This window comes from Phyllosticta capitalensis (assembly GCF_038381095.1).
Source record: "Phyllosticta capitalensis strain CBS 128856 chromosome Unknown BKA78scaffold_1, whole genome shotgun sequence".
In the NCBI taxonomy this organism is placed as follows: domain Eukaryota; kingdom Fungi; phylum Ascomycota; class Dothideomycetes; order Botryosphaeriales; family Phyllostictaceae; genus Phyllosticta; species Phyllosticta capitalensis.
The window spans coordinates 1,526,506-1,551,967 of NW_027117439.1; the positions used below are offsets into that span (position 1 = coordinate 1,526,506).

The 25,462-nt window shown below is 54.7% G+C and overlaps 10 protein-coding genes and 1 non-coding gene across 11 annotated transcripts; 4 read left to right on the plus strand and 7 right to left on the minus strand.

Annotated features, from left to right (window-relative positions):
* Positions 1-462: 462 nt before the first annotated feature.
* Positions 463-586, plus strand: BKA78DRAFT_t4. The gene has a single exon. It is a non-coding gene; the product is annotated as a tRNA-His (tRNA).
* A 1,045-nt stretch (positions 587-1,631) lies between these two features.
* Positions 1,632-3,275, plus strand: BKA78DRAFT_276123 (peptidase family C78-domain-containing protein; the record flags this gene model as incomplete). The annotated part of the gene is made up of 3 exons (XM_066885563.1): positions 1,632-2,274; positions 2,323-2,790; positions 2,838-3,275. Exons 1-3 carry the CDS (start codon positions 1,732-1,734, stop codon positions 3,273-3,275), a joined length of 1,449 nt encoding a protein of 482 aa, XP_066749201.1. The 5' UTR covers positions 1,632-1,731.
* Positions 3,276-4,909: 1,634 nt separating this feature from the next.
* On the plus strand, positions 4,910-5,806 carry BKA78DRAFT_9695 (uncharacterized protein). Its single transcript, XM_066894061.1, has one exon. It carries the CDS (start codon positions 5,176-5,178, stop codon positions 5,674-5,676), a length of 501 nt encoding a protein of 166 aa, XP_066749202.1. The 5' UTR covers positions 4,910-5,175; the 3' UTR covers positions 5,677-5,806.
* Positions 5,807-6,214: 408 nt separating this feature from the next.
* On the minus strand, positions 6,215-11,321 carry BKA78DRAFT_348601 (P-loop containing nucleoside triphosphate hydrolase protein; the record flags this gene model as incomplete). The annotated part of the gene is made up of 6 exons (XM_066890664.1): positions 6,215-6,447; positions 6,501-6,715; positions 6,765-10,685; positions 10,742-10,931; positions 10,991-11,123; positions 11,187-11,321. 6 exons carry the CDS (start codon positions 11,319-11,321, stop codon positions 6,215-6,217), a joined length of 4,827 nt encoding a protein of 1,608 aa, XP_066749203.1.
* Positions 11,322-11,664: 343 nt separating this feature from the next.
* BKA78DRAFT_9699 (cytochrome P450) lies at positions 11,665-14,352 on the minus strand. The gene is made up of 3 exons (XM_066894062.1): positions 13,999-14,352; positions 13,601-13,823; positions 11,665-13,548 (listed from the first exon to the last, which is right to left on the minus strand). Exons 1-3 carry the CDS (start codon positions 14,102-14,104, stop codon positions 12,138-12,140), a joined length of 1,740 nt encoding a protein of 579 aa, XP_066749204.1. The 5' UTR covers positions 14,105-14,352; the 3' UTR covers positions 11,665-12,137.
* Positions 14,353-14,803: 451 nt separating this feature from the next.
* Positions 14,804-16,213, plus strand: BKA78DRAFT_9717 (inosine triphosphate pyrophosphatase-like protein). Its single transcript, XM_066894068.1, has 5 exons — positions 14,804-15,040; positions 15,363-15,436; positions 15,486-15,630; positions 15,721-15,757; positions 15,875-16,213. The coding sequence occupies exons 1-5, from the start codon at positions 14,867-14,869 to the stop codon at positions 16,003-16,005; spliced, it is 561 nt and encodes a 186-aa protein (XP_066749205.1). The 5' UTR covers positions 14,804-14,866; the 3' UTR covers positions 16,006-16,213.
* A 150-nt stretch (positions 16,214-16,363) lies between these two features.
* Positions 16,364-17,031, minus strand: BKA78DRAFT_244967 (AAA domain-containing protein; the record flags this gene model as incomplete). Its single annotated transcript, XM_066884083.1, has 2 exons — positions 16,364-16,750; positions 16,843-17,031. 2 exons carry the CDS (start codon positions 17,029-17,031, stop codon positions 16,364-16,366), a joined length of 576 nt encoding a protein of 191 aa, XP_066749206.1.
* Positions 17,032-17,327: 296 nt separating this feature from the next.
* On the minus strand, positions 17,328-20,106 carry BKA78DRAFT_302121 (glucose-6-phosphate dehydrogenase). The gene is made up of 9 exons (XM_066887415.1): positions 19,791-20,106; positions 19,542-19,614; positions 19,457-19,477; positions 19,048-19,392; positions 18,707-18,989; positions 18,374-18,658; positions 17,950-18,321; positions 17,498-17,901; positions 17,328-17,451 (listed from the first exon to the last, which is right to left on the minus strand). The coding sequence occupies exons 1-8, from the start codon at positions 19,832-19,834 to the stop codon at positions 17,792-17,794; spliced, it is 1,533 nt and encodes a 510-aa protein (XP_066749207.1). The 5' UTR covers positions 19,835-20,106; the 3' UTR covers positions 17,328-17,451; positions 17,498-17,791.
* Positions 20,107-21,333: 1,227 nt separating this feature from the next.
* On the minus strand, positions 21,334-22,427 carry BKA78DRAFT_348606 (Alpha/Beta hydrolase protein; the record flags this gene model as incomplete). The annotated part of the gene is made up of 3 exons (XM_066890665.1): positions 21,334-21,365; positions 21,432-22,093; positions 22,177-22,427. The coding sequence occupies 3 exons, from the start codon at positions 22,425-22,427 to the stop codon at positions 21,334-21,336; spliced, it is 945 nt and encodes a 314-aa protein (XP_066749208.1).
* A 188-nt stretch (positions 22,428-22,615) lies between these two features.
* On the minus strand, positions 22,616-22,843 carry BKA78DRAFT_302127 (uncharacterized protein; the record flags this gene model as incomplete). Its single annotated transcript, XM_066887416.1, has 1 exon — positions 22,616-22,843. A coding segment is annotated over one exon (212 nt), but the record flags the coding sequence as incomplete, so codon positions are not given.
* Positions 22,844-23,541: 698 nt separating this feature from the next.
* Positions 23,542-24,734, minus strand: BKA78DRAFT_9749 (rheb small monomeric GTPase-like protein RhbA). Its single transcript, XM_066894074.1, has 4 exons — positions 24,559-24,734; positions 24,258-24,397; positions 23,930-24,058; positions 23,542-23,858 (listed from the first exon to the last, which is right to left on the minus strand). The coding sequence occupies exons 1-4, from the start codon at positions 24,611-24,613 to the stop codon at positions 23,619-23,621; spliced, it is 564 nt and encodes a 187-aa protein (XP_066749210.1). The 5' UTR covers positions 24,614-24,734; the 3' UTR covers positions 23,542-23,618.
* Between the last annotated feature and the right edge of the window lie 728 nt (positions 24,735-25,462).

The window sequence follows — 25,462 nt, forward strand, 5'->3', positions numbered from 1 at the left end:
GCGCAATGTGAGGCGAGCCTCACTTTCGAAGGTCTAGAAATAGTAAACTGAAAGTTCTCTTCCTGGTCTGGAACAGGCAACACATGTCCCTTGCATCCTTGAAATCAAGCTTTGTACGGCTTTACTTAAATCCAATTGTGCCCCTAAAACCACCAGCACGCTCTACACCTATTGCGCTCTCACCTCCTCAGAGATCTCGCCCAGCTCTCGCTTCGCTTTGTCCATCGTGCTTCCCTCCCCGCCGTTTACCCGCCCCACACGCCTAATACGTCCGCTCCGCTCCGTCCCGCCCCGCTGTTTTTTCCGCCCGTCCTCTGAGCTTCGAACAAGGAAAAAATTTGCGACACTCGAAGACTTCAGAAGCTGCTTGGCCTGTTTCTCTCTGAACGTAACAGCCATATACCAATTATGCGGATCTAAAATTTCAAAATCAGCCCGCTCTTGCGGTCAAAGATCCACCCAGGTGATGTGGTGTAGGGGTAGCATGCGTCGTTGTGGAGTGTCCACAACACCAGTCTCGGATTGGTTGTTTGCTGAGGATGATCACAATGCCGACTCGACCTGGGTTCGATTCCCAGCATCGCCAGCTTGATGCTTCTAGTCCCAGACTAGAAATCTGCAGTCTTTTTTGCTCTTTTTTGTTCCATGGTAGAGTCCTAGGAGAGGTGGAGTCGGCTGATGCTCTTTTGGCGCCGGTGAGACACGATAGAGGGCGTTAGGACCAGACAATGCTCATCGAGGTCGGCAGTAACATGGTGATGCGATATCTGAGCAATAAAGAGTGCCAACGTTGAAGAATCTGTGAAGATCGCTGGCGGTTGGCATGAGCATCGATGTTTTTGTTTGCCTTGATCAGGAATGGACCATCGACCCCAACGTCTGCCCAGAACGCCGCCGGGGTCCTGGAGAGAACCTGATATGGACAGCGGCAGAAGCAGGAATAAAACAGCAAAGCAAAAGAGTTGGCACACGATGACTGTTCATTCTGTGCGCTGTCTCCGTGACAACTTTGGAATTGCGTTGAGGAACATGGGTTGCAGGCATTCAATCGCCTCTTGGTCACGGTAAACAATCTTGGCCAGCACAACATTGACGGGCAAGTTCTGATGGAAGCTGCCAGCGTTTATGCGAAAGACTGTCGGATAGACGCTATGCAAGATTAGAAACACAACGCTTCGACGCAAAGAAAGGCAAAGATATTATTCTCGCCTTCTCGAGCATTCAAGAACTGCGACAGCCTATATCCAAACCTCGGTGCCTGGATGGCTCGGGAAGCCGACTAGATTGGGTCATCCTGGGAGGACGGGGGTGAATGATTCGTGAAAAGTTTGTTGACGAGTTTTGGGTAGAAATGCAGATTTATCGTGTGCAGCAGTGTCTCTGCTCCAATGTCTTGAAAGTGCAGCGAATGTGATGGATTCACGTTGGTAGAGCGCGTGATGGAGAAAATGCCCTTTTGGTCAGCGCGACTCTGGTGGTTACCGGATTTGGAACTTGGCCGGGCGCAGCCGATCAACGTCGTCGGACTCTGAGAGGAGCACCGCCGCGTCCACCTCACGCGCTTACGTGAAGTCGCGATTGAACAACTCTTGTGCGCGTCCTCGCCCAGCCAGCCAGCGCTTTTGCTTTTTGTGCCTCGTGCTACCTCAGATCTGCTGGCGTTTGCTGCGACTTTCGTTAAATTGTCTGCAAACTCCCTCAACTGCGACTGCACCAAATTGCGCGGCAACAATGGCGGAATCCATCCAGTGCCCGTTCTGTCCCTTCTCTGACAGGGATTCGTACTTTCTCATGCTGCACGTCGAGGAGCTTCACACCGACGACTCGCCCTTTGTCGCCCGGGACAACAACTCTCTTCCACGCGCGCCTTCTCCAACTTCACCTGGAAAGCAAGCCCGCCGCAACAGCCTGCCAAAAGAAGCAGGCGACACGGAATGGGTGCTCTGCCCCGAGGACAATTGCGGCGAGCAAATCCCGCTCTATGAACTCAACGACCATCTCGATCTTCATCTCGCGGAGCATTTGGAATATCAAGAAGCCGCTGGCATCTCTTCGTCGTCGTCATCCACAACCGCCAACATGCGTTCCCCGTCTAACATTGCTTCTGAGCATTCATTTAGCGGCAACAGCTACTCGACTCAATCCCATCGTCGCGAGCCCTCGGACGCCTCTGAAAAGACCACCTTGACCAGGAGTTTCCTGGACATCATCAAGCCCTCTGCGTCTTCAAAGAAGAAGAGTGGTTCCAAGCCTGATAAGAATGGACGTCTCGGAGTGAGTGCTCCAAATCGCCGCCATGGATTGTTGCTTACCTGTCTCCAGAAATCGGAGCTGGGTCCTTATGCCTTCGAAGAGCAAATGCCCGGATGGCTCTACAGGCAAATAGAAGCCGGTCCCAAGGTCACAGTCGCCAACCGAATCGGCCGTGATGGCCGTATCATCAAGGTCGAAGAGGTGGACAACGAGACTCCTGGCGTTCTCCCTGTTTTGGCCCAGCTTTGCTCAATTGATCGAGGCGTCAGCCGCGCTTACCTCTGCCACCCCAGCACCATGTTCATCACCAAACGGCAGAACGAGGGCGGCTTCTGTGGCTATCGCAACACCCAAATGCTCGTGTCTTACATTCAAGGCTCAAAGGCTCAGGGCCACGACAGGTTCGGTCCACGAACGCCTGGCATCTTGGCGCTGCAAGACTTGATCGAAGAAGCCTGGGACAAGGGCATCAACCCCGTTAGTCGCATCCAGACCGGTGGTATCCGTGGAACTCGCAAGTACATTGGCACGCCGGAGGTAGGTCAAGATTACCTTTCCCCAAGGGACTTGCTCACATGACCCAGGTCGAAGCCCTGCTGCGGAGTCTCGGTATCGATCATGGCCTTCAAATGTTTACAGACCGCGACAACGGCAGCCAAGCATACGAACAGTTGCTGAGCGATGTCGAGTCTTACTTTGTGGCAGCAGCCGACGATGACGACAATGTCAAAGTGCACAGAACTCACTTGCCGCCCATCTATCTTCAGCAGCCCGGCCACTCCATCACAATTGTTGGCTTCGAGAGGCTCAAAGACGGCTCTCGTAACCTTCTCGTCTTTGACCCCATGTTCAGGACTTCGCCGGGCATGCACAGAATTCTCGGTCGCAAGGACTTGCGCACGCATCGACCCGAGATTCTGCAGGCCTATCGAAGGGGCGCCAGGCAGCTGAGCAAGCACAGAGACTTTGAGATGGTCAAACTTACTGCTCATCCGCCGCTATTCCCGGCATGGGACGTATGAAGTCCCTCTTTCTCTTGATCAGCAACAACTGCACATATCCGGCATTACTATTCATTACGATACCCAACATTGCAATTGATGACTTTTCCCACTCGTTGCTAAGTGTCAACAGGTCATCCCACTTTTCCCCGAATGTCCCTACCTGTACGTCTTTTTCTATGCGCCCATGCTGGATTACCACATCATTCCAGAGCATTGCTTCACGACGCTGTTTCCATGGCAAAGCTTCGGTGCCTTGTTCTCGGTCCAAGACGCACGATTCGCCTCCACCGACACAAGCAACGAAACGGCGTTTGATAGCGGTCTTTTGGGTGGAATGCCGGCCCTGCTGGACAAGGCGTATCTCGAGTGGTTGAAGCCGACAGCTGATCCACAGTCCGTGTGCACCATTTCAGCCAACACCGGCAGCTCTCATCCTTCTTCTATTGCCGCCTATCTTGAGAACCATCCAGGCCAAGAGCTCCCCGAAGATGTATATTTTGAAAAATCCGTGGATTCCCCTGTTCCCATACACTACGCCTGCGGCATGCCGGTTCGACCTGGATACATCCACTACGCCTTTAGACGATGCCAGGCCCCGAACCCCTACAAACGCGCCTACCAAAACAGCGAAAGCTCTGGCTCCCCAATCAGCATCGTCAACGAGAGCAGCGAGACTAGTCCGACATCACCCCGTCCTCCATTTGCCTCACGCGCACGAGGACCTAACAAATACCCCGAAAAACGCTTACGACCTTTGACTCCTCGCGCTACTGGATGGCCGTTTACGCCACCGCAAGACCAACAGCAGGAGAGCTACTTGTCCTCACCACCCGTCCATGCACTTCCTTCACCGGCTCCGTCCGTATGCTCGATGCCAGGCCCTGCTGAAAGTGGAGGCGGAGAATCTAGTTGCCAGAATTGTGCGTACACGACAAGATACACAAGCTGGCTCTGTCCGCAAACACGCGAGCGCCACGACTCTGGTACCGGATGTTCGCCTGAATTTTCCACCCAACTCCGCATGCATGCTCCTCAACCATTCACGGGTCTGCCGTCCCCAATGCTTTCTCCTCCAACCGAATGTTACCACCGTCAACAAGACCATTTTCCCCACCATGTCAAACAAAAGTCGCAAGACGGATGCTCTAGCGACTATTACCACGTCCCTTCTTCCCGCCGGTGGTCGCACGCAACAAACTCCACCGTGACAACCACGCGTCATCATCCCGCCTCGGGATCAGCGCCAGTACCTGACGAGCTCGAGGACTTCTTCTACGAGACGGGAAGCGATGGCCGCCAGGCAGTCTTCTACGGCACGGGCAATGGAATGAACAAGGGAAAAGAGGTGCGCAATGCCAGGACCACTGGTAACTGGAGGGACAGCTGAATCGTGGATGGGCAGAGCCTCATGGACGCGTTTTGCTTTTTGCTTTTGAGTTTCCTTTGTTTCGGCGAATGGGTCAGAGGGTGTTTCATGGACTGGGTACTGCACGGGAAAGGCAGGGGGCGGTCATGATAGAAGTGTGGATGGCACGCTTATGGTTTCGGACCGCATACTGGTGGAATGGCATAGCTTTCAAAAGCGGATAGGCTAGAATAGAACTTAGGTAGATGGCTCAACGGAGTACTTTCCGGATTCGACTACTTGCTCTGGAGTGTTTGAGATGGTCTTGACAGTATCGTGGTTGTTGTCGATCACTCCGGGCCCTTCTACAAGACCGAGACGGAGAGAACTCGACTGGTCACCTTGATTTCAATTGGTAGTAGCCACAGACAGTTGTCTGGTTTCCGCTTTTCCTTTTGCACAATGAGATCTTCGACGGACAAGTTGTGAAAAATTCCGAGCCGCCATGACGCCCGCCGCTCTCTTTCATTCGACTACCATCAGCCTATCGTACAAAAGCTGCTGCTGAGCAACATGGAGAAAACATCAGCAAAAACATCCGCAGACCGACCAACCGACCAACCGCGTGCGCCGTTTTCGTACAAGGGAAAGTGTAGAGGGAGGGAGAAGGGGGCATGGATGGATGTGAGGATTAGGGGCACATGGAGACAGAGAAAAAATGGAAGGGGGAACCTGGGTGAGAGGAAACCAACAAGAAGAACAATACATGTAGGGAGACAGATATGCCTTTGTCTGAAGTTTTTGTGGGGTAGAGAATGTCAAGTGGGCGGAGGAGGTGGGTTGAGGTTCGAGAGACACACGGACGGACGGAGGAGCTCAATGGTGGGGTGGGTGGGGGATAGGGAGAAAAGACAACACAGATGGAAGACAGAGAAGAGGAAGGAAAAAACGTCTCTTCCACCAAGTACACACGAAGGTATTGGCAATAATGACGAAAAATGGTGCTACAAGGAGAAGAAATTGGGAAAAGTGGTTGTGGTGAAGATCACAGTTTGGAAGAAAAGAAGTAGGTAGGTAGTAGACGAGTAGTAGTCGAGCCCGAACCAAAAGCGCTCTTTCTTCCTCCTCCCATCATTGTCGCCATCGCTGGCAAATGGAATGTTCCCATTTCTTCGTTCCCTCCTTCCTGCCGCCAGACCTGTTTGCCTGCCTTGGGGCAGCATTGCCTCAAGTCCAGAGGGGGCTGTGTCTTCCCAGGTGCTGTTGGTTCGGCTCGACTGTTGCCTATTTCCCTTTGCTCGCTCGTCTCGGTTCGCTCATGACGCTTGAGAATGTATGAAAGCCCTTCGGCCCTCCACCGCTCGACTCGTCCGGGACACGACTCTTCCCAACCTCCACATCATCTCGTCGTCGCGGGTGGTGCGCGTGGGCGTCAAGGAGAAAGGTTCAGGTCGGCCAGAAAACGGGCTCACAAAAAATTCCCCGCCGAGCAGGCTGCTCTCGTCTGTCGCCTTTGCCATGAGTGGTCGAAAATCACATTACAACTCCGCCAACAAAACACACGACAACGCCATCACGATCCCTTTCTTTCTCTGATGGTCTGGTCCGGTTCTTACACGCCCTCGACCTCGCTAATGGCCAGGCCCTGCGGTGCTCCGCCCATGTGGTGATGGTGGCCTCCCATTCCGTCGCCGTCTTCCATCTCGGCCTCGGCCTCGGCCCCGTCATCGCCCTCGGGAATGCCTTCGCCGTTACCGTTCATGTCGTACTCCATCTTCTCTTGTTGTGCCATGGCCTGCGCCGATACGATTTCGGCGAGACGCTTAAGGCGTGGCGTTTGCAGCCCTGCATCCACGTTAGTCATAGCTGGTTTTTTGTGTCTTTGAACGGGTACTCACAAGAGGGCGTGTACGTCTCCAAGGCCGTAATGACACGGGGCTCAGCGATTTCGTAGGGCCCGCTGTCCTCCATGTCGACAGCCGCAAGCAGCAACACATCGCTCTTCTCCGTCACCTTGGATGCGACGGCCTTCATGATTTCGCCGTTGATGGGCTGCTCGTAATCGGCGACGAGGTACTGATTGAGCAACTTTTGGATCTGGTTTGGTGAGAGCCTGTTTGCAGGTTAGCAGTCATTCCTGTGGTGCTCATAGCGATACGTACATCCAGCAAATGTCCTGAATGATTTCAATGTCGTTCAGGGTTGCCTTCTTGAGCTGCAGAAGCTTGGTGGCTTGCATCAAGTGCTCCAATTGCAGAGTGCCCTCGGGCATGTCGTGACTCTTGCACCATTCCTCGATCCTCGTAATGTTGTAGTTGATCTGGAGACCACGCTTCCAGGAGAGGAAATTTCTGCGCATGAGCAGATCGTTAAACGCCGTCACACCAACAAGACGGAGGAGCTCAGTGATGCACTGGGTGATGATGGAGTCTTCCAAGAAGTAAGCCTTCATGGCCTTGAAGACGCTGTTGAGAAGGCTGAGGAGGTTGTCCATGCTGTATGCAGGTTGGCTATTGGACTGGAGCAGCTTGCCAAGGAACCTGTTGTTCTCGTTTGTGACGAAGCCGGGGAGTGATTGCGACTCGATGATGGCGGGCACAATCATCTTGTGCAGCTTCTTCTTCAAAACCTTCATCCACGTGTGGTAAATGTTGAACTCCAAGCTCTCCAGGTCGTGCTTGACAATCTCGAGCAAGCGGTCATACTCGTAGTTATCAGTCTTTTGCGTCTCGTACCAGTCCTCGGCAAGGAAGACAAAGGACAGCATCTCGTGTACGTTGGAGAGCCAGAAGGCGCCAGGGTTGATGGCCTCGTCGCCGTCGTGTTGCATGACCTCCTGCTGAATGGACTGCATGACGTTGGCGAGGAACCTCTCAGACTCCTTGACAAATCCATTGTTCCACATCTCCGACGTGACAAGGTTGATGAGGTATGCTGGGAACAGCACCTCCTTGTCGCTCGGTGGCGGATTGGTGGTAGGAGACGGAATCTTGAGGTTGCGAATAAGGCCGAGGGTGACCTCTTCGTTGAGCTCTTCTTCGGCACCAAGAAGGTTCTCGAGCTCCATTTCGATGCTGTCGAGACCAGGGTTGAAGGTGGATCCAGAGAGGGTGTTTTGCTTGTGAACTGACTGGCCGGTGATTGCCATGGAGACTGGACGGGGGTTGTACACGTTGCTGAAACGTTCGACGTCGACGCGTTCACCTGCACTCCTGCGCTTGGGCTTCTTGGAAGCAACAAGATTGATGAGGCCACTGGCGGGTGCGTGACTCGCACCGTTGGTGGCTTCGCCGTTGATGGGACCTGCGCGCTTTGCAAGCTCGAGCTGGTCTTGCAGCTCGGCAAGCTGTTGGCGCAGGGTGAGCTTCTCGCTCTCGACCTGGCTCGACCGACGCTTTGTGTGCTCGAGCTCCTCAGTGGTGTGCCGCAGCGTTTCGCGAAGGTGCTTCTCCTCCTCTTGCAAGCGACGCATGTTTGCGCTGCTCTCCTCGTAGTTTTGCTGGAGCTTGGTAAACTCCTCTTCCATCTGAGAGAGGCGCGCAGCCGTGATACCAGCCTGGTTGGCTTCGGCCTGCAGCTCCTTTGTTCTTGCCTCGAGCGCATTAGTCCTGTTCTTCCACGAGTTGAGTTGACTCTCGTAGTTTTGCACTTGGCCTTGCAGTGCCTTGTTCTCGCGCTTGATCGTGCCGAGAGTCTGTGTAAGCTCGACGACCTTGTTCTCGAGCTTGTAAGAGATTTGCTTGAGGTCGCGAGCCTCCTCGCGCAGGGTCTTGTAGGTGCGGCGGGCAGTCCTGCCACGCCACAAGCTCTGGATGATGACAACCTTGCGGCGATATTGGCGCCAGTCCTTGAGTTGCCGGTACGACCTGTAGTTGCGCTGGATGCACATGGCAGCATCGCGGAAGCGCTTGTCCAGGATACTCTTCCTGAAGAGCCAACCCTTGGCGACTGAGTCGAACAGCACAACACTCTTGCGAACACGCACAAACTTTTGCCTTTCCTTGTATCCACGGTACACACGCTGGATCGAGGTGGCAGACTTGACTTGCCGCATCTCCTCAGCGAGTACTCTTGCCTGGTAGCCACGGATAATGGCCTGCGTGGCAACAATAGCCTCGCGGGCGTCCAGATACTTGCGTCTGTAGTACTTGGCACGCAGGTTCTTTTGGATCATAATAGCGGCACCATTGAGGCGAGCGGTACGCAGGTTCTCCAAAAAGGCAAGCATACCAGCGCGGAAGAAGATCTTGGTAAGACCAAGTTGGTACTTGTCAGCACCCTGCTTCTCAGACGTTCCCAAAGCTCTTTTCAAAATTCTATCCGCCATGTCCCTGATCTCAGCCGTCCATTCCGACGACGGGATGAGCATGTAGTAGCGGAGAGCGAATTCCTCGTACGTCCACCTGGTAGGATAACCAGCACAACTAATGCGGACTGTCTCGAGGACACCGCAAGCACGCAACTGACTGAGAACCATGGGACCCTCAAACTTCCATGCTTCCTTGGCCTCGTTGGGCTTGATACAGCGAATGTAGTGCACATCAGTGGAATTGATGGTGCTCATCAGCTCAATCAAAGAGGCCTTGAAGATGCCACCGAGCGTGGGTTTGCGGTTTACGGCCACTCTACGACCGGCGGAAACAGCTGTACCAGGCTTGGCACTCGAGCCGCCAGCAGTTTCCCGTTCTCGGATTGCAGTCGCCGAGTCGAGAACCTCCGTAAGGAACTTGTTGCTGGAGGCTCTGAGGACTTCCATGTGCTCATCCGGAACCGTATCCCTGTTCTTTTCAATGAAACCTTCCGACTCGTACGTGACATCAACGGCATAGTGGCAGACGGTAAACGCAGACTTTCCAAAACGCGGCTTCTTGTAAAACTTGTGCTTATCACCGGAAAAGTTGTGGTGGAGCTTGGTCACAAACTGCTCATCCGATCCCATGGGCAGCCTGGATTCTTCATCGAGCAGCGCCAGGATACCAAGCTTGCCCTCAATTAGGTCGATACAGGGCTGGTTGTCAGCAAAGTCGATAAAGGTCCAGTCGATTTGTTCCCGAAGATATTCCTCCTGCTCGAGCTTGAAGACGTGCTGGTTGAATTCCTGTTGGAGCTTCTCGTTGGCGTAGTTGATACAGAACTGCTCGAAGGAGTTCTTGGCAAAGTGTTCAAAACCGTAGATATCAAGAACACCAATAAAAGACTTGACCTGGCCCATGACCTCCTCGGTTGCCAAGCTTTGGTTGATGTTCTCCACGAGCCAATCGAACAGACTTGAGTAGATGTATTTGGCAACGGAATCACGAACGACAAGCGCTTGCGCCTGCGTGAGATTCGAGGTGATCTTCTCTCCGCGAGTAATGAGCTGTTTCTTGACACACCACTTGGCGAAAGCAGCGGCATCGATGCCGAGCAGCTCACACGCCTTGACGAGGGCCGGTTCATCGGGCGACAAGGACGAATCGGTGCGAGTGGCAGTAATCTTGATGTCTCCAAGGTGGAGCAGGGCGGCGAGGATGCGGAAGATTTGCGACTGAACTTCGGGCTTGACGCCAATCGTGGTCAAAGAGCTCTTGGTAGCTTCAAACTCGGCCTTGTCGTCAACACCGTCAATGACCGGTGCGTTACCCTGGTTCATGTAGCTGAAATCGTCCGCCGACTTGAGACCCAGCTCTTGCCTTTCAGCATCGGTTGCACCAGCGCAAAGCTGGTAGAAAATGTGGTAGTTGCGCTCCTTGAGTGGCTGGAAGACCAATCTTGACCGCTCCAAAAGGTAGACCCGAATCTTGGCACCAATGATGTCCGTCTCTTTGTTGAACAGAATCTCAATGTATTTTCCGAAACGCGACGAGTTGTCGTTACGGGTCGTTTTCGCGTTACCAAAGGCTTCCATGATAGGGTTCGTGGCCAGGATTTGCTCTTCCGTTTCACTCATCGTGTCCGCTCTGCCTGCCTTCCTCTTGCCAGGGTGGTCCGGAGATTCGCGCGTGGCGAAATATCTCATAATGTACTTGGCGCTGACCGTTTTACCGGCACCAGACTCACCGGAGACGACAATGGTCTGATTTCGGGCGTCACGCAACATGTCCCTACATTGCAATTAGACCTTCTTTGTTCCCAAAACTATCCAAATGATGGCACGTACGAGAAGGCTTCTTCGGCGATGGCGAACAAGTGAGGAGCTTGCGAAGCCCTCGACTTGCCCGCATACACCTGAACCATACCCGGAACATAGAGCGAATCGACGCGCGCAAACGGGTTTGTCGCGATAAGAACAATGCCGGAATATGTGTAAATCTCCTTTTGGGCATATCGGAGCTTGATGGCCTGCAGCACTGTAGCAGCGAGTCAGCGGGGGTGGCCGCAGCTTTGTTCGGGGTATACGTGTACGGACCAGCTGGTTCATTGAGATGGGAAAGATTCGTCAAATCGTCGCTGGCTTCGAGCATCGTAGGATTCATGAGCGGAGGTAATTTGCCATTGGGATCGTTTGAAAGCGTTTCTAAATTGGTCTCTATCACTTTCTCCTGTTACACGGGCTTGTGTTAGACGGCTTGGAGCTCCCAAAAAGACGCGTATCATGGGCGTACCTCTCCGTTCTCGAGCCGGAAGACAAGCTTGACCTTGTCCCCGTCCACGAGCTTCTGCTCCACCTCGGACGCAACCCAGCCTTCGGTCGCATCGGGTTGCCAGGCGCGGGTGCCGACCTCGTAGATGTGCGCCATGATGGGAGGAGGGGAGCGGCGTGCTCAGCGGCACAGCGCAGCTCTGGTGGTGTTGGAGTGTTGGAGGAGGGTGACAGCTGGAGTAGCGTCGGTGTCGAACTCCTGGCTGGGTCAAGGTAGACCGGGAGAGGCGCGCGGTCCAGGCAAACAGACCGAGACCGGGACCCTAACTCTAACAAAGCAAAGGCGAAGGGAGAGTGTGGGTGGTGGTGGCGTGCATCCGGCGGGTGCTTAGAGATGCAGCACAAACATGCCTTGAGGGCGGGCGAAAGGGGGTGGTGTTGTGGGTGGTGGAGTGGTTGAGTCGTGGATATAGTAAGTTAGGGTGCGTGTAGAGAGGCAGATAGTTCGTAGGACGCACGAGGCACACCGCTTGCAGGGAGGGCACCCTCTGTCTCTGCGCCCGCCAGGAGCAGCCAAGCCGCCGCCGCCGCCCGTAAGCCCCTGAGCTCAGCTGTCAGCCTCTCACACTAACCACCTAACTACATAGTGAACAAGCTGTAGCAGTCTGCTGCTTCGACATCTCGAAACTCGGAAGAATTCTATAAAAAACCACTTCTGACACAGATATACAAGTCCCTGCAGCTGCCATCGCCTCGTCCGCCATTCGCAGCCCTCCTCAGCTCCATCCACCCCTGCCTGCCCCATCACTACCCCAGCTGTCTGCCCTACGACCACAGCTTCAACTCTGTCGTCATCTCCACTCTGTATCCCTATTGCTATCGCCAGCCATCATCAAACTTTTGGCACAAGCTTCTCCCCATTCTTCCTGTCCCTAAACACGGCCCACCCCCTCTCTAGTCCCTTGGATCAGCCCTACTTTTGCTCCAGATCTCGTCGAGTGATCTTCACTCGCACATCGCCTGCCGGCCTCGCCGTAAGAGGCGCCTCTCTGCTGCCGGGCACAATCCACAAGCCCGTCTTGCTTGCCGGCTCAAAGTTCCAGACTGCCAAAACACTAGCCACGGTGGCTGCCGCCAGCCGTCGTGCAAACTCTCCCGTCCCATCCATGCGCCACATGCCATTGTTGTGCTTGACGTGGCCCCAATCCGCCTTGCCCGAGCTGTTTACAAACCGGCTCGGCTTCCACTTCTTCGGCTCGTAGTACGCACCAATGTCCGTGTTCAGCAACTTGTTCGAAACGTCTACATACTCGCCCTTCTTCACGTGGTATGTCGACGCCATGCCCGCAGACTCGTCGACCATGCTGAAGTTTTGCGTGGCCTTTTTCACAGACCACGCCGTGTTGTACATGCGCACCGTCTCCATGAAGCAGCTGTTGAGGAGCGGGCAGTTCTCTGCCAGCCCGTCCACGTCAATGTCCAGCCGAGGCGGCTCTGGTAGATTGAAGTCGTTGGTCGGCTGTTGCACCCGGCAGTGCTTCCGAGTCTCGTCGCGGATGCGGTCCACGAGCCCTGGCTCGGCAACGACGTGGAGGAGCATCCAGAAGACCAAGTCGCGAGCACTGGCGTTCAGCGCCCAGATGATACTGAGGTCTGTACATGCACGTGCCGTCGGGGACACGCCGGAGCCGTCCATGATTTGCTGAGAAGCGGTATATGCCGCTGAGAAGTCGCCAATATCCGTTGCTGTCGTGATCACGTCTTCTCCAAGCATTTCCCTGTCCCATGACTCCCTCAGAGCAACCATTTGACGAAGGAGAGTCCGACGTGCAATGTGCCCTGCGGGAAGTCCTGGCCAGGGTGCCCAGCGAGGGAGTCCACTGGCCATGATGTAGAAGTTCTTCTCGAGCGCCAACATGCACTCGTGGAAAGTGGGATGATCATCCAAAAAGGAGACGCCCGCAAACGCAGCGTTCATGATCTGTCCAACAAATTCGCGCATTAGGGGAAGCAGGTCTGCTTCTGAGTACATTGATTTCCCGCTGACCTCGACAGTCGTGGTCATGCTGACTCTTTCCCATGGCAATTGGTCGACCATGCTTTCGTTGAAGGTCATTAGGTCTGGAATGTTCTCGACGACGAGGACGGCGGCCTTTTTTGCTAGCGATTTGGCGTGCTCCTGGGTAAAAATCAAGTCGTAAAACTCGCCGGAAAGAGGATCTTCGCTGAAGCCAAACACGTTCTTCCGCATAGTCGATGCAAGCTCCTGGTCATTTGCTACTTCCGACTCTTTTTCGAGCTTTTCCGCTGAGAAGATCGAGCCAGCAAAGACATGTTTGATGCCAGCAAGCTTCAGAGCAAAAATGTTTTGGTTGTTCGTGTCCCTTGGAACGAGTTAACATATACTGCTTAAGTGCTACTAGTCAGCCCACATACCTTGTATCTACCAACCATCTCGTCCTTCCCCAGAGCAGCGTAAGCACATGCCCAAGATAAGGCAAAGAGTAAGAAATGGTCGGCGCAGGGCCATTGGAGCTGCCCGCGGCACTCTGATACCGGCTTCCCGTCAAGAAGCTTGTGATAAGTCCGACCACAACGACGAAGACGGCAAACCCAGTTGCCAACAGCGGTTTCTCATAGGTCTGTAGCGGCTCAGGCACTATGATCGTGGTCAGGACAAGCGAGCTGGCAGGGATGTATGGACGGAAAACTGAGGAAACGAAACCACCGAAAGAAGCGAGTGAATGAGAATCCTGTTGGCATGAAGAAGAGTATAGTGACTCGTGAAGCTTCTTCTTGGGGTTTCAGATGGAAAAAGGTTGAGAAATGCTTACCTCCGACCCAGCCCTTTGCCGCTGCAAGAGCTAACCCACCGCCAACATAAACCGAACTCCAGAATAGCGCCTTGCGCTGGAAGTACACGGAAACTAACGCTTCCATCTCTCTTCTGCCACCAGGAAAGAAAAGGGAAAAAGAGAAAGATGCAAGAGAAGGGGACACCTGGCCGCGGCGCACGGGGAGCCGGACAAGGACCAGGCGATTTGTGAGCGAGACGGAGGATTCTTCGAGGCGAGGAGATGGCGAGCTCGAGAGAGTAGAAACCCGGAAGAGGAGATCAGTGGAGGAAGACGTCCAAGGTTCGAAAAAGCGCTGGCCACACACACAGAAGCAGCGGTGGTAGCAGGTGCAAGGTGCGACAGGGTGTGCCGGGGACAGGAGGAACAGCGGGGCGGGTCGCAGGTTTGAGTTTGGATGATCAAATGGCGGTCGTTTGTGTTTGCTGCATTTTCAGGATTAAGGCAGTCGTCTGAGGCTGTGCGGATGGGAGAAGGCTGCACGGATGAGATGTCGTCGTGGTCTGGATGGGCAAGTACGAGAGGCGGTCCAGAATTCGGCGTGGTCACTGCACGAACTTGCGGCGTCTTGCTTGAGCATGTTACAATTGAATCTTTGTTGGAATTTCAAAAAGCAAGCAAAGCAAAGGGATTGATTGGCCTAGAATCCAAATGCTATACATTTCCAGTGCAACTGCATCTGACGAGTCGTTCATGGCCGAAAATCACCTCAATCAGGGACCCCCCGGCAACAACTTCTTCACGACACCGCAGCCCTACGACGCAAATCGTGAATCAGACATCACCAACCTCAAATTACAACCATCACGACCTCCCTGAAAAAAATTCTCCAACTTTCCGTCTCATCATGGCACCCAAATCTCTCAACTTCATCACGGGCAATGCAAACAAGCTGGCCGAAGTCCAGGCCATCCTGGCTCCTACTGGCGTTCATCTCACCAACCAGAGCCTCGACTTGGTCGAGATACAAGGCACCGTCGAGGAGGTGACGATTGACAAGGCGAGAAGGGCAGCTGAAGCGGTGAGTTTCTGAAGCTTTTCTTTCTGAACAAAATTTCTTTTCTATCACCCCCCGTCCTCTTTTAGTCTATCTCTACCTGCAAGTTCTTTATCAAAAAATCTCATGGCGGTGTCTTGTACGGTTCTCCCAGATTATAATTTGAGGAAAATAAGAGAGTATAAAAAAGAAAACGCCTCACTCATAAGATCTCCATATCCCGGACTCGTCGAGGTTTTCGGCGGTGAATGGAGGAGCAGCAGATACCACAATATTAGGCTCTTCCAAACGCCCAAGAGACCAGATAAGAGATTGCCATTGATCTTGTCCAACTGACACGCCTCAGGTCAACGGCCCCGTCCTCGTTGAAGACACATGCCTCTGCTTCAAGGCGATGAACGACCTGCCGGGACCATACATGTACGCCCCTTCTCCCCGGTTTGATTTCCTCGACTAACTCCCTCAATAGCAAATGGTTCATGCAATCCCTCGGCGCCGGCAACTTGCACAAGATGCTGCACGGATTCGAGGACAAGTCTGCGCAAGCCGTGTGCACGTTTGGTTACTCAGAGGGACCGGGACACGAGCCAATCTTGTTTCAGGGACGGACGGATGTAAGTGTCGAGTGCTCTTCGTTCAATGTCTATTATTGGGGATATCTTGAATCTCGACGTCGATGCTAACCCTGGCACCCTTCTTCCCAGGGCAAAATCGTGCCTTCACGCGGCCCGACGAACTTCGGTAAGTTGGTTGAGCCCTTCGTAATCAAAGTTTCCCCTTCACCCAGTTCCTAACCTCCAACGCCCCAAATACGTTCGCCATTGCCCCCTTCCCCTTGCCCCAACTAACGCATCCCAGGCTGGGACTCGGCGTTCGAATACGACGGCAAGCAGACGTACGCCGAGATGGACAAGGCGGAGAAGAACAAGATCTCGCACCGCGGCAAGGCGCTGGCCAAGCTGGTCGAGTGGTTGAAGGTCAACGTGTAAGAAGAGAGAGGAAGAAGGGAAGAGGAGATGACGATTGTGCTCGTCCGCCAGTGGTCCCGTATATGAAGGACGAGAGAGCAAGCCGGCGATGAGGCATGCGTCGTGCAAAAGTTCGTCTGTTTGTCCTTCAAGTATGTAGACGGATTGAGTGCTTCGCCCCCATTCAAATCTTCCAGGGTAGAAACTCCTCGTTCCGACTCTTGATCCCCGTTCGTCGAGGGCTTCTTCGCTTTCTGGCGGCCTCGGTTCCTGAAAATTCTCCAACTTCTCCGTCTCCATATTGATTTGGTTCGGTCGAGGGCTTTTCGCAGCCACCCATAGATCATCCGGTTCTTGCTACGCAACAACGCGCACTCACTCACTCATCATCCTCCTCCTCTTCACTATCCGGCCCACCCATCTCGACACCACCCTCATGATCGCGCTTCCACTGCGCGACCCAGGCCTCAATCCTCTCGACATTGCTCTCGACCTGGTCGGCCTCGTCGCTCGTCAGCTGCACGACGCACTCGTCGTCGAAGGCGCCGCGCGCCTCTTCGACCAACACCTCCATGATCTCGCAGTCCATGTTGTCCTCGAGCTTCTTGCCGGCGTAGCCGCGCGCGGCGAGGCGGTCGTACAGCGCCGTCGGGTCGCAGCGCAGCACCACGACCAGGTCGATCCAGCGCTTGGGGAAGAGGTCGCAGGCGTGCCAGTCGAGGATTAGGCCGCCGGCGAGGGCTTCGGCTTCGAGGGCGTCGAGGAGCTGTGGGAAGAGTCTGTGTTAGCTTGCTGCCCATGTTGCTTCCTTGCTGTCCTTTGAGAGAGCCAGCCGTCCAATGTGTCCGGGAAACCCACCTTGTCCTCATCCACAATCCAACTGCCAACCTCCTCGTCGTATCCATCGTGGCAGTCCCGTTCCTTGGCCACCTGGTTGACACTAACATGGCGCAGCCCCGTTGCGGTGGCCAGCTGTTCGGCGTGCGTCGTCTTGCCCGTGCCCGGCGTGCCGGTGATGATGATGTTTGGGAGCGTGCGTTTAGGCATAGCAGTAGATTTGGCGTGGGAGAATGGTGTTCGTCCCGTTTCAGCGTCCGCAAGTCGTCGGTTGCGCGCTTCCTGAGGCGGCGAGAGAGGAGGTCGTAGGCAGAAGCGCAAGCGCTGGTTTCGTGCGGGTGGTGGATCTAGTGGGCGGCAGATCCAATTGGGTGTGCAGAATCTCCTCGAGGCAAAATATGCTCAGCAGTCAACCGATCGGTGTATTTCGTGAGGCTTGATTGACTTTCTCTGGGAGTGGTATCAATTTGACGGTGATTGGACTAGCTGTAGAGAGACGGGGACCAAAATTTCGTCGGCGCTCGGTTTAGCATTCGCCGACTTTCGCCTCGTCAGCGGGGCAGTATCCGTCGGAGGCTACTGACAGGGATAATGAGCATGGCTCTGCAGGGCCAGATTTGTTGGGATCCAGTAAGGTGCTTTTCCGCTGGACTATGTACTTTGCTGACGACTTCAGTTCTGCTCGTGTTAGGACCGGTCAAACACCAAAGTGAAAGTAGATAGTCGCCTTATGGCTTCACCCAAGATTCAGAAAACATGGAAAGATTTGCATCATCATAATTAGGCCGACCCAGCCCCTCATTCATTCATGTTTCTATTCGGATATTTTCGAAAATAATGCACAACCCGGGGGGTAACAGCAATCGCGATTCAGGATTCCCCTTCCCAAAGACCTTGCCTTTCTCAAAAGCACGCAGGAAATAAACCCATTTGCATCCCATCTATATCATGTCCAAATCCAATTCTCTCTTTACAACTTGTTCTGGTCACCGGCACCGGGCCACTGGTAACCGGCGGCGTCGCTGAACTTGTAACCGTACGAGGAGGTGAAGTCGTCGAGGACGGCGGGGCCACGGGAGCCTGCAACAGTCAGTAAGGGGAGCATTGCGATTCTGATATATGACTAACCGTAGGGGTACTCCATGGGGATGATCTCCTTGTTGTCGTCAAGGTAGTGGAGCAGAGGGGTGAAGATTCTCCACGATGCGTCGAGCTCATCGTCACGGACAAAGTTGGAGTGGTCACCCTTGAGGGCGTCGAGGATGAGGGACTCGTACGCCTCGGGGATCTTGAGGTCGGAGAAGCGGCGGCGGTAGGTGAGGTCGAGCTCGGTGACGACGGTCTGCATGCTGAGACCGGGGAGCTTCGAGTTCATCTTGATGTAGACGGACTCGTTGGGCTGGACACGGATGACCAGCTCGTTGCGGGGAATGTCCTTGAAGATACCGGAGGTGACATCCTTGAATTGGATGCGGACCTCAGTCTTTTGCTCGTTGAGGGCTGCCAGTTGTCAGTTGCTGAACTCTCCAAAAGCTATCGTGGCTGAGCTTACCCTTGCCGGCCTTCAGGATGAAAGGAACGCCATCCCACCTCTCGTTCTTGATGTAGGCAACCATGGAGGCGAAAGTGGGGCAGCGCGAGTCCCTGGGGACGGTGTCGTCCTCCTTGTAGCCAGGCTTGCTGCCGTCGAGGGACTTGCCGTACTGGCCGATGATGACGTTCTTGGGCTCAATGGAAGGCATCGCGCGCAGGACGCGGACCTTCTCGTCGCGGATGTCCTCAGCGGAGAAGGAGATGGGGCGCTCCATGGTCAGCAGGGTCAGGACCTGGAGCAAGTCTGGTAGATGTTAGCCAAACTCCCAACAAAAGAGTCTCAGGGACTTACGGTTCTGCATAACGTCACGGATGATGCCAAACTCGTCAAAGTAGCCACCACGGCCCTCGGTGCCGAAAGGCTCCTTGAACGAGATCTGGACGTTGTCGATGTGGTTCCTGTTCCAGGTGGCACCGAAGAACTCGTTACCAAACCGGAGGATGAGGATGTTCTTGACCATCTCCTTGCCCAGGTAGTGGTCGATACGGAAGAGCTCCTCCTCGTTCCAGTCAGGCGCAAGCGCGCGCTGGAGCTCGCGAGAGCTGGGCAGGTCCTTGCCGAAAGGCTTCTCGACCTTTATCTCAAGTCAGCAAGGCTAGTTCGCAATCCGGCAAAGCTTTCGGGAGACTGACGATGACGCGGGAAACGCCGTTCTTGGGGTAGCAGTTGCGCTTGAGCTGCTGGGAGACGCTGATGAAGACCGAGGGAGGCAGAGCCATGTAGAAGACGCGGTTGGTCTCCTTGCGGCCGGCCTCAAGCTCCTCGAGGTGCTTCCTCAGGTTGATGAACGACTCATCCTGGTCGTACTGACCGGAGATGTAGGAGCAGAATTTGCAGAACTCGTCCAGTTGCTCCTCCATCTCCTTGGTGGGGGTCTTGATGTACGACTTGACGCGCTTGAGGTACTCCTCATGGTCCATCTTGGTCCGCGCATATCCGACAATCTTGACATTGGCGGGAAGGAAGTTGTTGCGGTACTGTAGGATTCAAAGCGTTAGGTCTGACAGGGCTCGCTCGGCGGATCTGACAGAAGCTACTCACGAGGCCGAAGAGGGCGGGGAACTGTGAAAAAAGTTGTCAGCGAAGCTGCGATGGCGAAATTTTGCAAATATCAAGGAGTACGTACCGTCTTCTTCTTGGCAAGGTCACCGGAGGCACCAAGGACAATGACGACGGTGTTGTCCTTGAGCTCGATGGTGCTGCGGGGCACGGCGGTTAGCAAATGGCGTCACCAATTGAAGCGCGGCATCGGACGGCAGCTCGCCATTGCGGTCGCATTGGCGGCGCAGAGTGAAGACGGCGGCGATGCAGTAGCGCGGGCTGCGGGAGTGAAGCTACGGGGTCCGACAGCGGGCGGGACAAAAGGGAGACTTACCCAGCGTTGGGCTCGACGTCGGGGGTGATGATGGTGTCAGGCATGGCGAAGGTTGGAGGGGAAATGAGAGAGGAGGATGGTGGAGTGGACAGGTGAGATGGGATGAGAGATATGGGATGGGAAGAGAGAAAGAGGGGACTGCTGGAGAAGAGAGGTCAGAGGAGGATGCCGGCGGGGCGGGATGGTTCAGGTGTTGAAGGGAGTTTGGTCGACACTAGTGGGGTTGCAGATTATTCGGAGAGTGACGCAAACCGTACTCGTACAGTACAAGTAAACAATTCTAGCAGAGAGTCCCCGCGCACCGTCCGAGAGGGCGCCTCTATCCAGCTAAATACAGGGCCCCGAAGACCGGACACGTCGAAGGATCAGTCATCTAGCCGCCAGTCTTTTGTCACCGCACTGGTCGCAATCTTTGCACCGCATCTTAACTCCTCCAAAAGTCCGCGCCCGTGGCCCACCTCGTCACAGAGCAACGATTCACGAAATGTAGCGACGAGGGACGCCTCGGCCTCTCAGCCAAGCTCAACTGCGCCTGACTTGTCCGTCGAGTACCATCTTCCGGACGGATATGCAGCGCTGCCAGCAACAGCAAACATTGCCCGGACCTCCGCTTACCTGCAGCGGAGCTCCAGGGACGCCGGTAGCCATGCTGCCTCCGGATAGTAGCCGTCGGTAGCACACAGCAGCAGGACAACCAGGTAGCTGAATTAGGAATTGACGTGAGCACACAGCTCCCACAGTTGGCGCCGCCGCGCACGAGGCCACCGTCTCCGCGACGACCACAAGTCCTTCGACCCTGTGGCGGCCACCTGCCAGCTCTACAGCCGTTTCACGCTTTGGAGGATCTATTTTCCAACCCATGCTCTCACACTTCGCGCCTGTACTACAACAACAACAACGTGCGGATTGGGACGGACGGGAGTGGGAGCTTGGTCGCAGTCGGACTCGGCCCCGGCAACCATGACGTCGCCGGAGCCAGCCGTAGGTAGCGGCACTGGAAAGAAAGCCGACGAAGCCGACGGCCCCAAAAGCACAACATCAACCTTACAGACTTCCTTAGCTCAGCTGTAACCTCTTCTGGACCGCCTTCTGGCCTGCCACCTGCTTGCCTCGACCGCCAGAAGCCGCTTTTGGCCATTGCTAACAAAACACCCTCCGCCGCCCAAACTCCCCCCCGTCAGCCACCAAATGACTTCGAGAATGCTCTCGGATAGCTCCAACGTCTTCTCATTTTGTCTATACATTCACCGTTCTATCCCAACACCAATAGCCAAACGTCATCCCACGTGATGAGTGAGGAGGGACGAGAAGTGGCAGTAAAAAAAAAAAGTTTACAAATCATGCGACTCCACCCAGTTGTTCGCCTTGATCAGCCAGGGCCTCCGAACCTCGCCCGTAAACGACCCTAGACAACAGCGAAATCGCTCGCCTGGTCGCTCTCGCGCTGGCCGACGCGCCGGGCCGAGCACTGACCTGGTTATGACCTCAGCCAGCAGCAGCAGTAAATCAATCCACCAACAGACCGTCATCCAACAACGACGCTCTATTTTTCCTCGCCCAGGAACTCGATAACAGCTGCAAGCGCCCCGTCGTCAGCTTTTGATACTCCTTGGAAAATTCGACTGCACGACCAAGACTCACCTTGTCTAAAAGCTTCTGGCTTCTCCGAAATGATCCAGTGTCCCGAGTCAATGTCGACGTACTTGAAAAGCGGGAAGAACCTTCCAATAATCGGCAACGTCTCGTCGGGAACGTAGTGGCTCTTGGTGCCCCTGACCATCAGCGTGCGGCCCTCGAACCGGGCCTCGTCGGGGTTCTTGAACGGAAAGTCGCCCATGTTGTCGAGCGCCTTTGCTAGGTAGTTGACCGGAATCTTGAATTGCAGCTTGCCGGCTTCGTTGCGCTTCAGGTTGGAGCAGAGGAAGAAGCGCACGTTGTCGTCGGGGACGTATGGCTTCATGAAGACGTTGGCCTCGCTATGCTTCAAGAGCTCGGCCTCTTGGAGAGCCGCCATGCCCTTGATGTACGTGGCAAAGTCCGTCTTGAGCGTCGCGTCGACGGGCGCGTTGTCGACGGGAATAAGGTCGCGGACGAGGTGCGGGCTGCGCAGCGCCACCGTCATGACCGTCTTTGCGCCCATCGAGTGGCCGATGAGCGTCGAGCCGCTGAGGCGGTGCTTGTTGATGAAGTGCTCGACATCTTCGGCCAGTGCCTCGTAGTCGTGTCGCGGGTCGTGCGGCGACTCGCCGTGGTTCCTCAGGTCGAGGCCGTAGATGGGACGGCGCAGGTCGCGTGCAAGCTGCCTTTGCGCCACTGTAAGCCTTCCATTCGTCCTCACACATCCATCCCTCTCTGTGCCGTCTCCCAGATGAATTTGGCGCCATACTTGCTGATGCTCCTGTTGTTCCTCCTCGACCCAAAAAGTCCATGCAGTATCAAAATCGGAGCTCCTTCCGACGCCAACTTTCCACGGCTTCCGTCGTCCTTGGGCGGCTCGTGCACGTCGTAGGTTAGGTCCAATGCTGCAAGCGGTCTCGTCGTCGCAAATGTCCTTGCGGTCCTTGCCGCGTAGGTTGTCGTCGACGGGCGCGCGAGGAGAGCGCGCAATGGCGTCGTGGATCGAGAAAGCGGGTTCATGGTGTTTGCGGGCCAACGGGCGACGGCGAATTGGGGACGCGACGGAGTACGGCGTTGCTGCAGGTACAACACAGGGGATACGAATGATCGAGTGCTGCCCGGTCCGTTGGAAAAGGGTCGACTGGCGCGTTGTGGTCTGCAAGCAACGATATGCACGCAGCACGTATCGATGGACGAACAGGCGGGCAACTTTTCGCGCGCTAGTCAAACAGCCAGCTCGGCGTTTCCCCGCCGGGGCCCGACGCCCGCTTACCCGCCTCCGGTCCGATCCCACGCATGGATCGGGCCGGCCGGGATTCTTCATCTTGCGCTAAACCAGACCGAGTCCGTCTATCTGATGGCTGTGTGAGTCGGCATTGGGCATGTGTACCTCTGATTCTTTGGAAAACAGACGAGAATATGATTTCAGCAATCATCAGGGAAAGTCAGTCAAACATCAAATTCAATGCATTGAGAGAAGGACAGACAGTATGCAAACACGCAAGACTGCGGGCTGGCTAATCTAGCTACAAATTGGCACAAAAGCCTACTTACGCCAATAGACGAGCCAGCAATCAATTTGAGTTGGATCGAGTTGAATCGAGGAATATCTCATCCCTACAACAAAGTGTTGGACAAGCAAGCACAAATAAGCGTTGACTGACAGAAAAGCGGAAATGTTGAGACTATAGACAGCAACGACAATGGCAGCAACCCAAAGAAGCAAAAAGCAAACCCTTCCAGCAGCGCCGTCTACAGTGCGAGTAGAATGAATGAAGAAAAGGCGACGAGAAAGTAAGAAGACTGCTGCAAGAGCTGGCTGACCACCGGAAAAGGAGGCAGAGAACGCCGATCTCTTTACCAGCAACGACAACAGTAGAGTTGATGGCGGATAGTGCGGTTAGTAGCTCCCATCAATGCCGCTCGTTTGGCATCAGTCAATCAGACAATTCATCCATCCGCTGGGAAAACAGTACGAAACAAAACAAATCCAGGTCCCAGCCCAGCCCAGTCATAACCAATCCGCGTCCCGTCAGTAACATCCATCTCGCTTCATGACATCTCATCCATGCGTCGACAGGAGCCAGTTAGCAAGGCGCTCAGCAATTCTTCGTGGGGCATGGCGAGTTCGCCTCCACTAATTTCGTGTCGCTTTGCCCGCTTTGCACCGCGCTTCCGGGCTTTCTGTTAGCATACGTATAGGGGTCTGCCTCACATGACGATGCATTTGTTACCGCCTGTGGGCTCACCCGGGTTTTGGCTCTTCTCAATCTCGCCAATCATGGCATCGAATGCACGCGCAACGTTTTCGTTGTACCGCGCCGAGGCTTCGGTCCATGCGCACTTGAACTCCTCGGCCAACGCCTTGCCCTGATCTGCGCTAACTTGACGCTGCTCGGGTCGCAGGTCAGATTTGTTGCCTACAATGACGAGAGGTACCCATTCCGTGCCCTGTCGATCGTACTGCGCGTAAGCAATTGCATGGATCTAGTGAAACCGGTTGTTGAAGGAGAGCAGCGTACCAAATGGTTGAGGATCTTGTCCCGGATGATGCGTGTCATTTCAAAGGACTGCTTGGATGCGACGCTGTAGACAATCATGTAGCCATGGATGCCGATAAAGTGCTTCGAGTTGAGAATGCTGTATTCATCCTGTTGGAGTGTGCCGGCACTGGTCAGCCATGTGATTCTCGTTTGTCGTAGTGCCCGGTGTCTACGTCCACCGTATTCATTGACCGGGAAAGGTCCAATGTGACTCTCCCAGATTTTGTCTTCCATGCTCTTGCTCTTGTTGGTTTATACAGCCAATGAAAATGGCGTACAGCTCTTTCCGATTAACGATTCCACGTACCTGTCCTGCAGTGTCGATAATCTCTGTGGCATAGTCCTGCCCCTTGTACCGAATCAATTTGCTAAACGTATTCTCGATGGTCGGGTAGTAGCTCTCGACAAAGTGGCCGTCGACGAATTGGACCGTGAGCGACGACTTGCCTGCGGCACCCAGCAGCGTTAGCCAATGTGCCAGAGGTCCCGCCCTCTTTCTCACGCCATTTGTCTGCGCTCGGCATGGATCTCGGCGCGCAGATGTCCGAAGTTGAAAGACGCAAGGCTTTGGGGTGGACAGATGGGGACAAGGAACGGTGATGGTGTACCGACAGAGCGACTGCCAACAATGGCGATCTTGCGTTGCTTGGGCGGCGTAGGCATGTTTGCGGCGAGCGAAAGCGATGCGAGGTAGCTTTGTGGTAGGTAGAATGCAGTACAGCGGCGGGCCGAGAGTGAGAGAGCTTGGTCAGACTAGAATGAAGTCGAAGAAAGCGAGTGAAGCGTCGGCGGGAGTGAGTTGACCAGAAGCGAGGACAAGCGTGAGGTAGCACCCGCGATTGAGACGAGTGCGAGCTGAGAGAGAAGGAGCCCGGGGTGAGGCAGGCGCGGTGGAATATAAGTCGTCAGAGGATGCCTTGATGCCCGGCTCGCTCAGACCTTTGGTTGGCGGCGGGCGGTGACGGCCTACCTATGATGTATACAAGGACAATTAGCTGGCCCAAACACGCTCCAACGCATGCAAGGAGCTCAATTCGCTTCCAACAGTCACCAACAGGTTTCTTGCTAGTGACGATCGAGAAAATTCGTCTCGACGCTGCGTGCTGCTGGTTGGTTCTTTATGTAAAAAGACTGGATGTTGAAGCATTTGATCGAGTAATGGAAACGAGCTAAGCCTATTGGCGGGCCACTCCCGTCCCGCCGACAAGATGTGACATGTGCTTGTCGACCCTGGACGACTGCAGACTTGTCGTTGTCATCGGCCATCAAGATGCAATGAGAATATTCTTCACTACACACAAGCATTGAAATCGCGAGACCCTTTTCCAACTCCCGTCGGTTCGGCCAGGACCGGACCGACCATGCCTGCTATAGCCACTCGAGCTACCTATACCTGACGCCCCAGATCCTCCTAGCGTCGACTCTAGAAAAATTCACGCTGCCATCGGATAGACGACGGCATCACGAGGCCCCGCGTTTCAGCCCCCAAGTCCGCCGCGTACACATTCAATC

What these genes read in the sequence shown, in the direction of transcription:
- BKA78DRAFT_302121 (XM_066887415.1), bottom strand. Translation starts at nt 19,834, where the DNA reads ATGCCTGACACCATCATCACCCCCGACGTCGAGCCCAACGCTGG. An exon ending in ACGGCGTTTCCCGCGTCATC is followed by an intron (nt 18,990 to 19,047) that starts GTCAGTCTCCCG and finishes CTTGAGATAAAG; the next exon opens with GTCGAGAAGCCTTTCGGCAA. An exon ending in CCCCATGGAGTACCCCTACG is followed by an intron (nt 17,902 to 17,949) that starts GTTAGTCATATA and finishes TGACTGTTGCAG; the next exon opens with GCTCCCGTGGCCCCGCCGTC.
- BKA78DRAFT_9749 (XM_066894074.1), bottom strand. Translation starts at nt 24,613, where the DNA reads ATGCCTACGCCGCCCAAGCAACGCAAGATCGCCATTGTTGGCAGTCGC. An exon ending in TGTTGGCAGTCGCTCTGTCG is followed by an intron (nt 24,398 to 24,558) that starts GTACACCATCAC and finishes TGGGTGCCGCAG; the next exon opens with GCAAGTCGTCGCTCACGGTC. An exon ending in TTATCGACACTGCAGGACAG is followed by an intron (nt 24,059 to 24,257) that starts GTACGTGGAATC and finishes ACACTCCAACAG; the next exon opens with GATGAATACAGCATTCTCAA.
- BKA78DRAFT_9699 (XM_066894062.1), bottom strand. Translation starts at nt 14,104, where the DNA reads ATGGAAGCGTTAGTTTCCGTGTACTTCCAGCGCAAGGCGCTATTCTGG. An exon ending in GGCAAAGGGCTGGGTCGGAG is followed by an intron (nt 13,824 to 13,998) that starts GTAAGCATTTCT and finishes CCACGATCATAG; the next exon opens with TGCCTGAGCCGCTACAGACC. An exon ending in AGATGGTTGGTAGATACAAG is followed by an intron (nt 13,549 to 13,600) that starts GTATGTGGGCTG and finishes ACTCGTTCCAAG; the next exon opens with GGACACGAACAACCAAAACA.
- BKA78DRAFT_9695 (XM_066894061.1), top strand. Translation starts at nt 5,176, where the DNA reads ATGGAGAAAACATCAGCAAAAACATCCGCAGACCGACCAACCGACCAA.
- BKA78DRAFT_9717 (XM_066894068.1), top strand. Translation starts at nt 14,867, where the DNA reads ATGGCACCCAAATCTCTCAACTTCATCACGGGCAATGCAAACAAGCTG. An exon ending in GACCTGCCGGGACCATACAT is followed by an intron (nt 15,437 to 15,485) that starts GTACGCCCCTTC and finishes CTCCCTCAATAG; the next exon opens with CAAATGGTTCATGCAATCCC. An exon ending in ACGCGGCCCGACGAACTTCG is followed by an intron (nt 15,758 to 15,874) that starts GTAAGTTGGTTG and finishes AACGCATCCCAG; the next exon opens with GCTGGGACTCGGCGTTCGAA.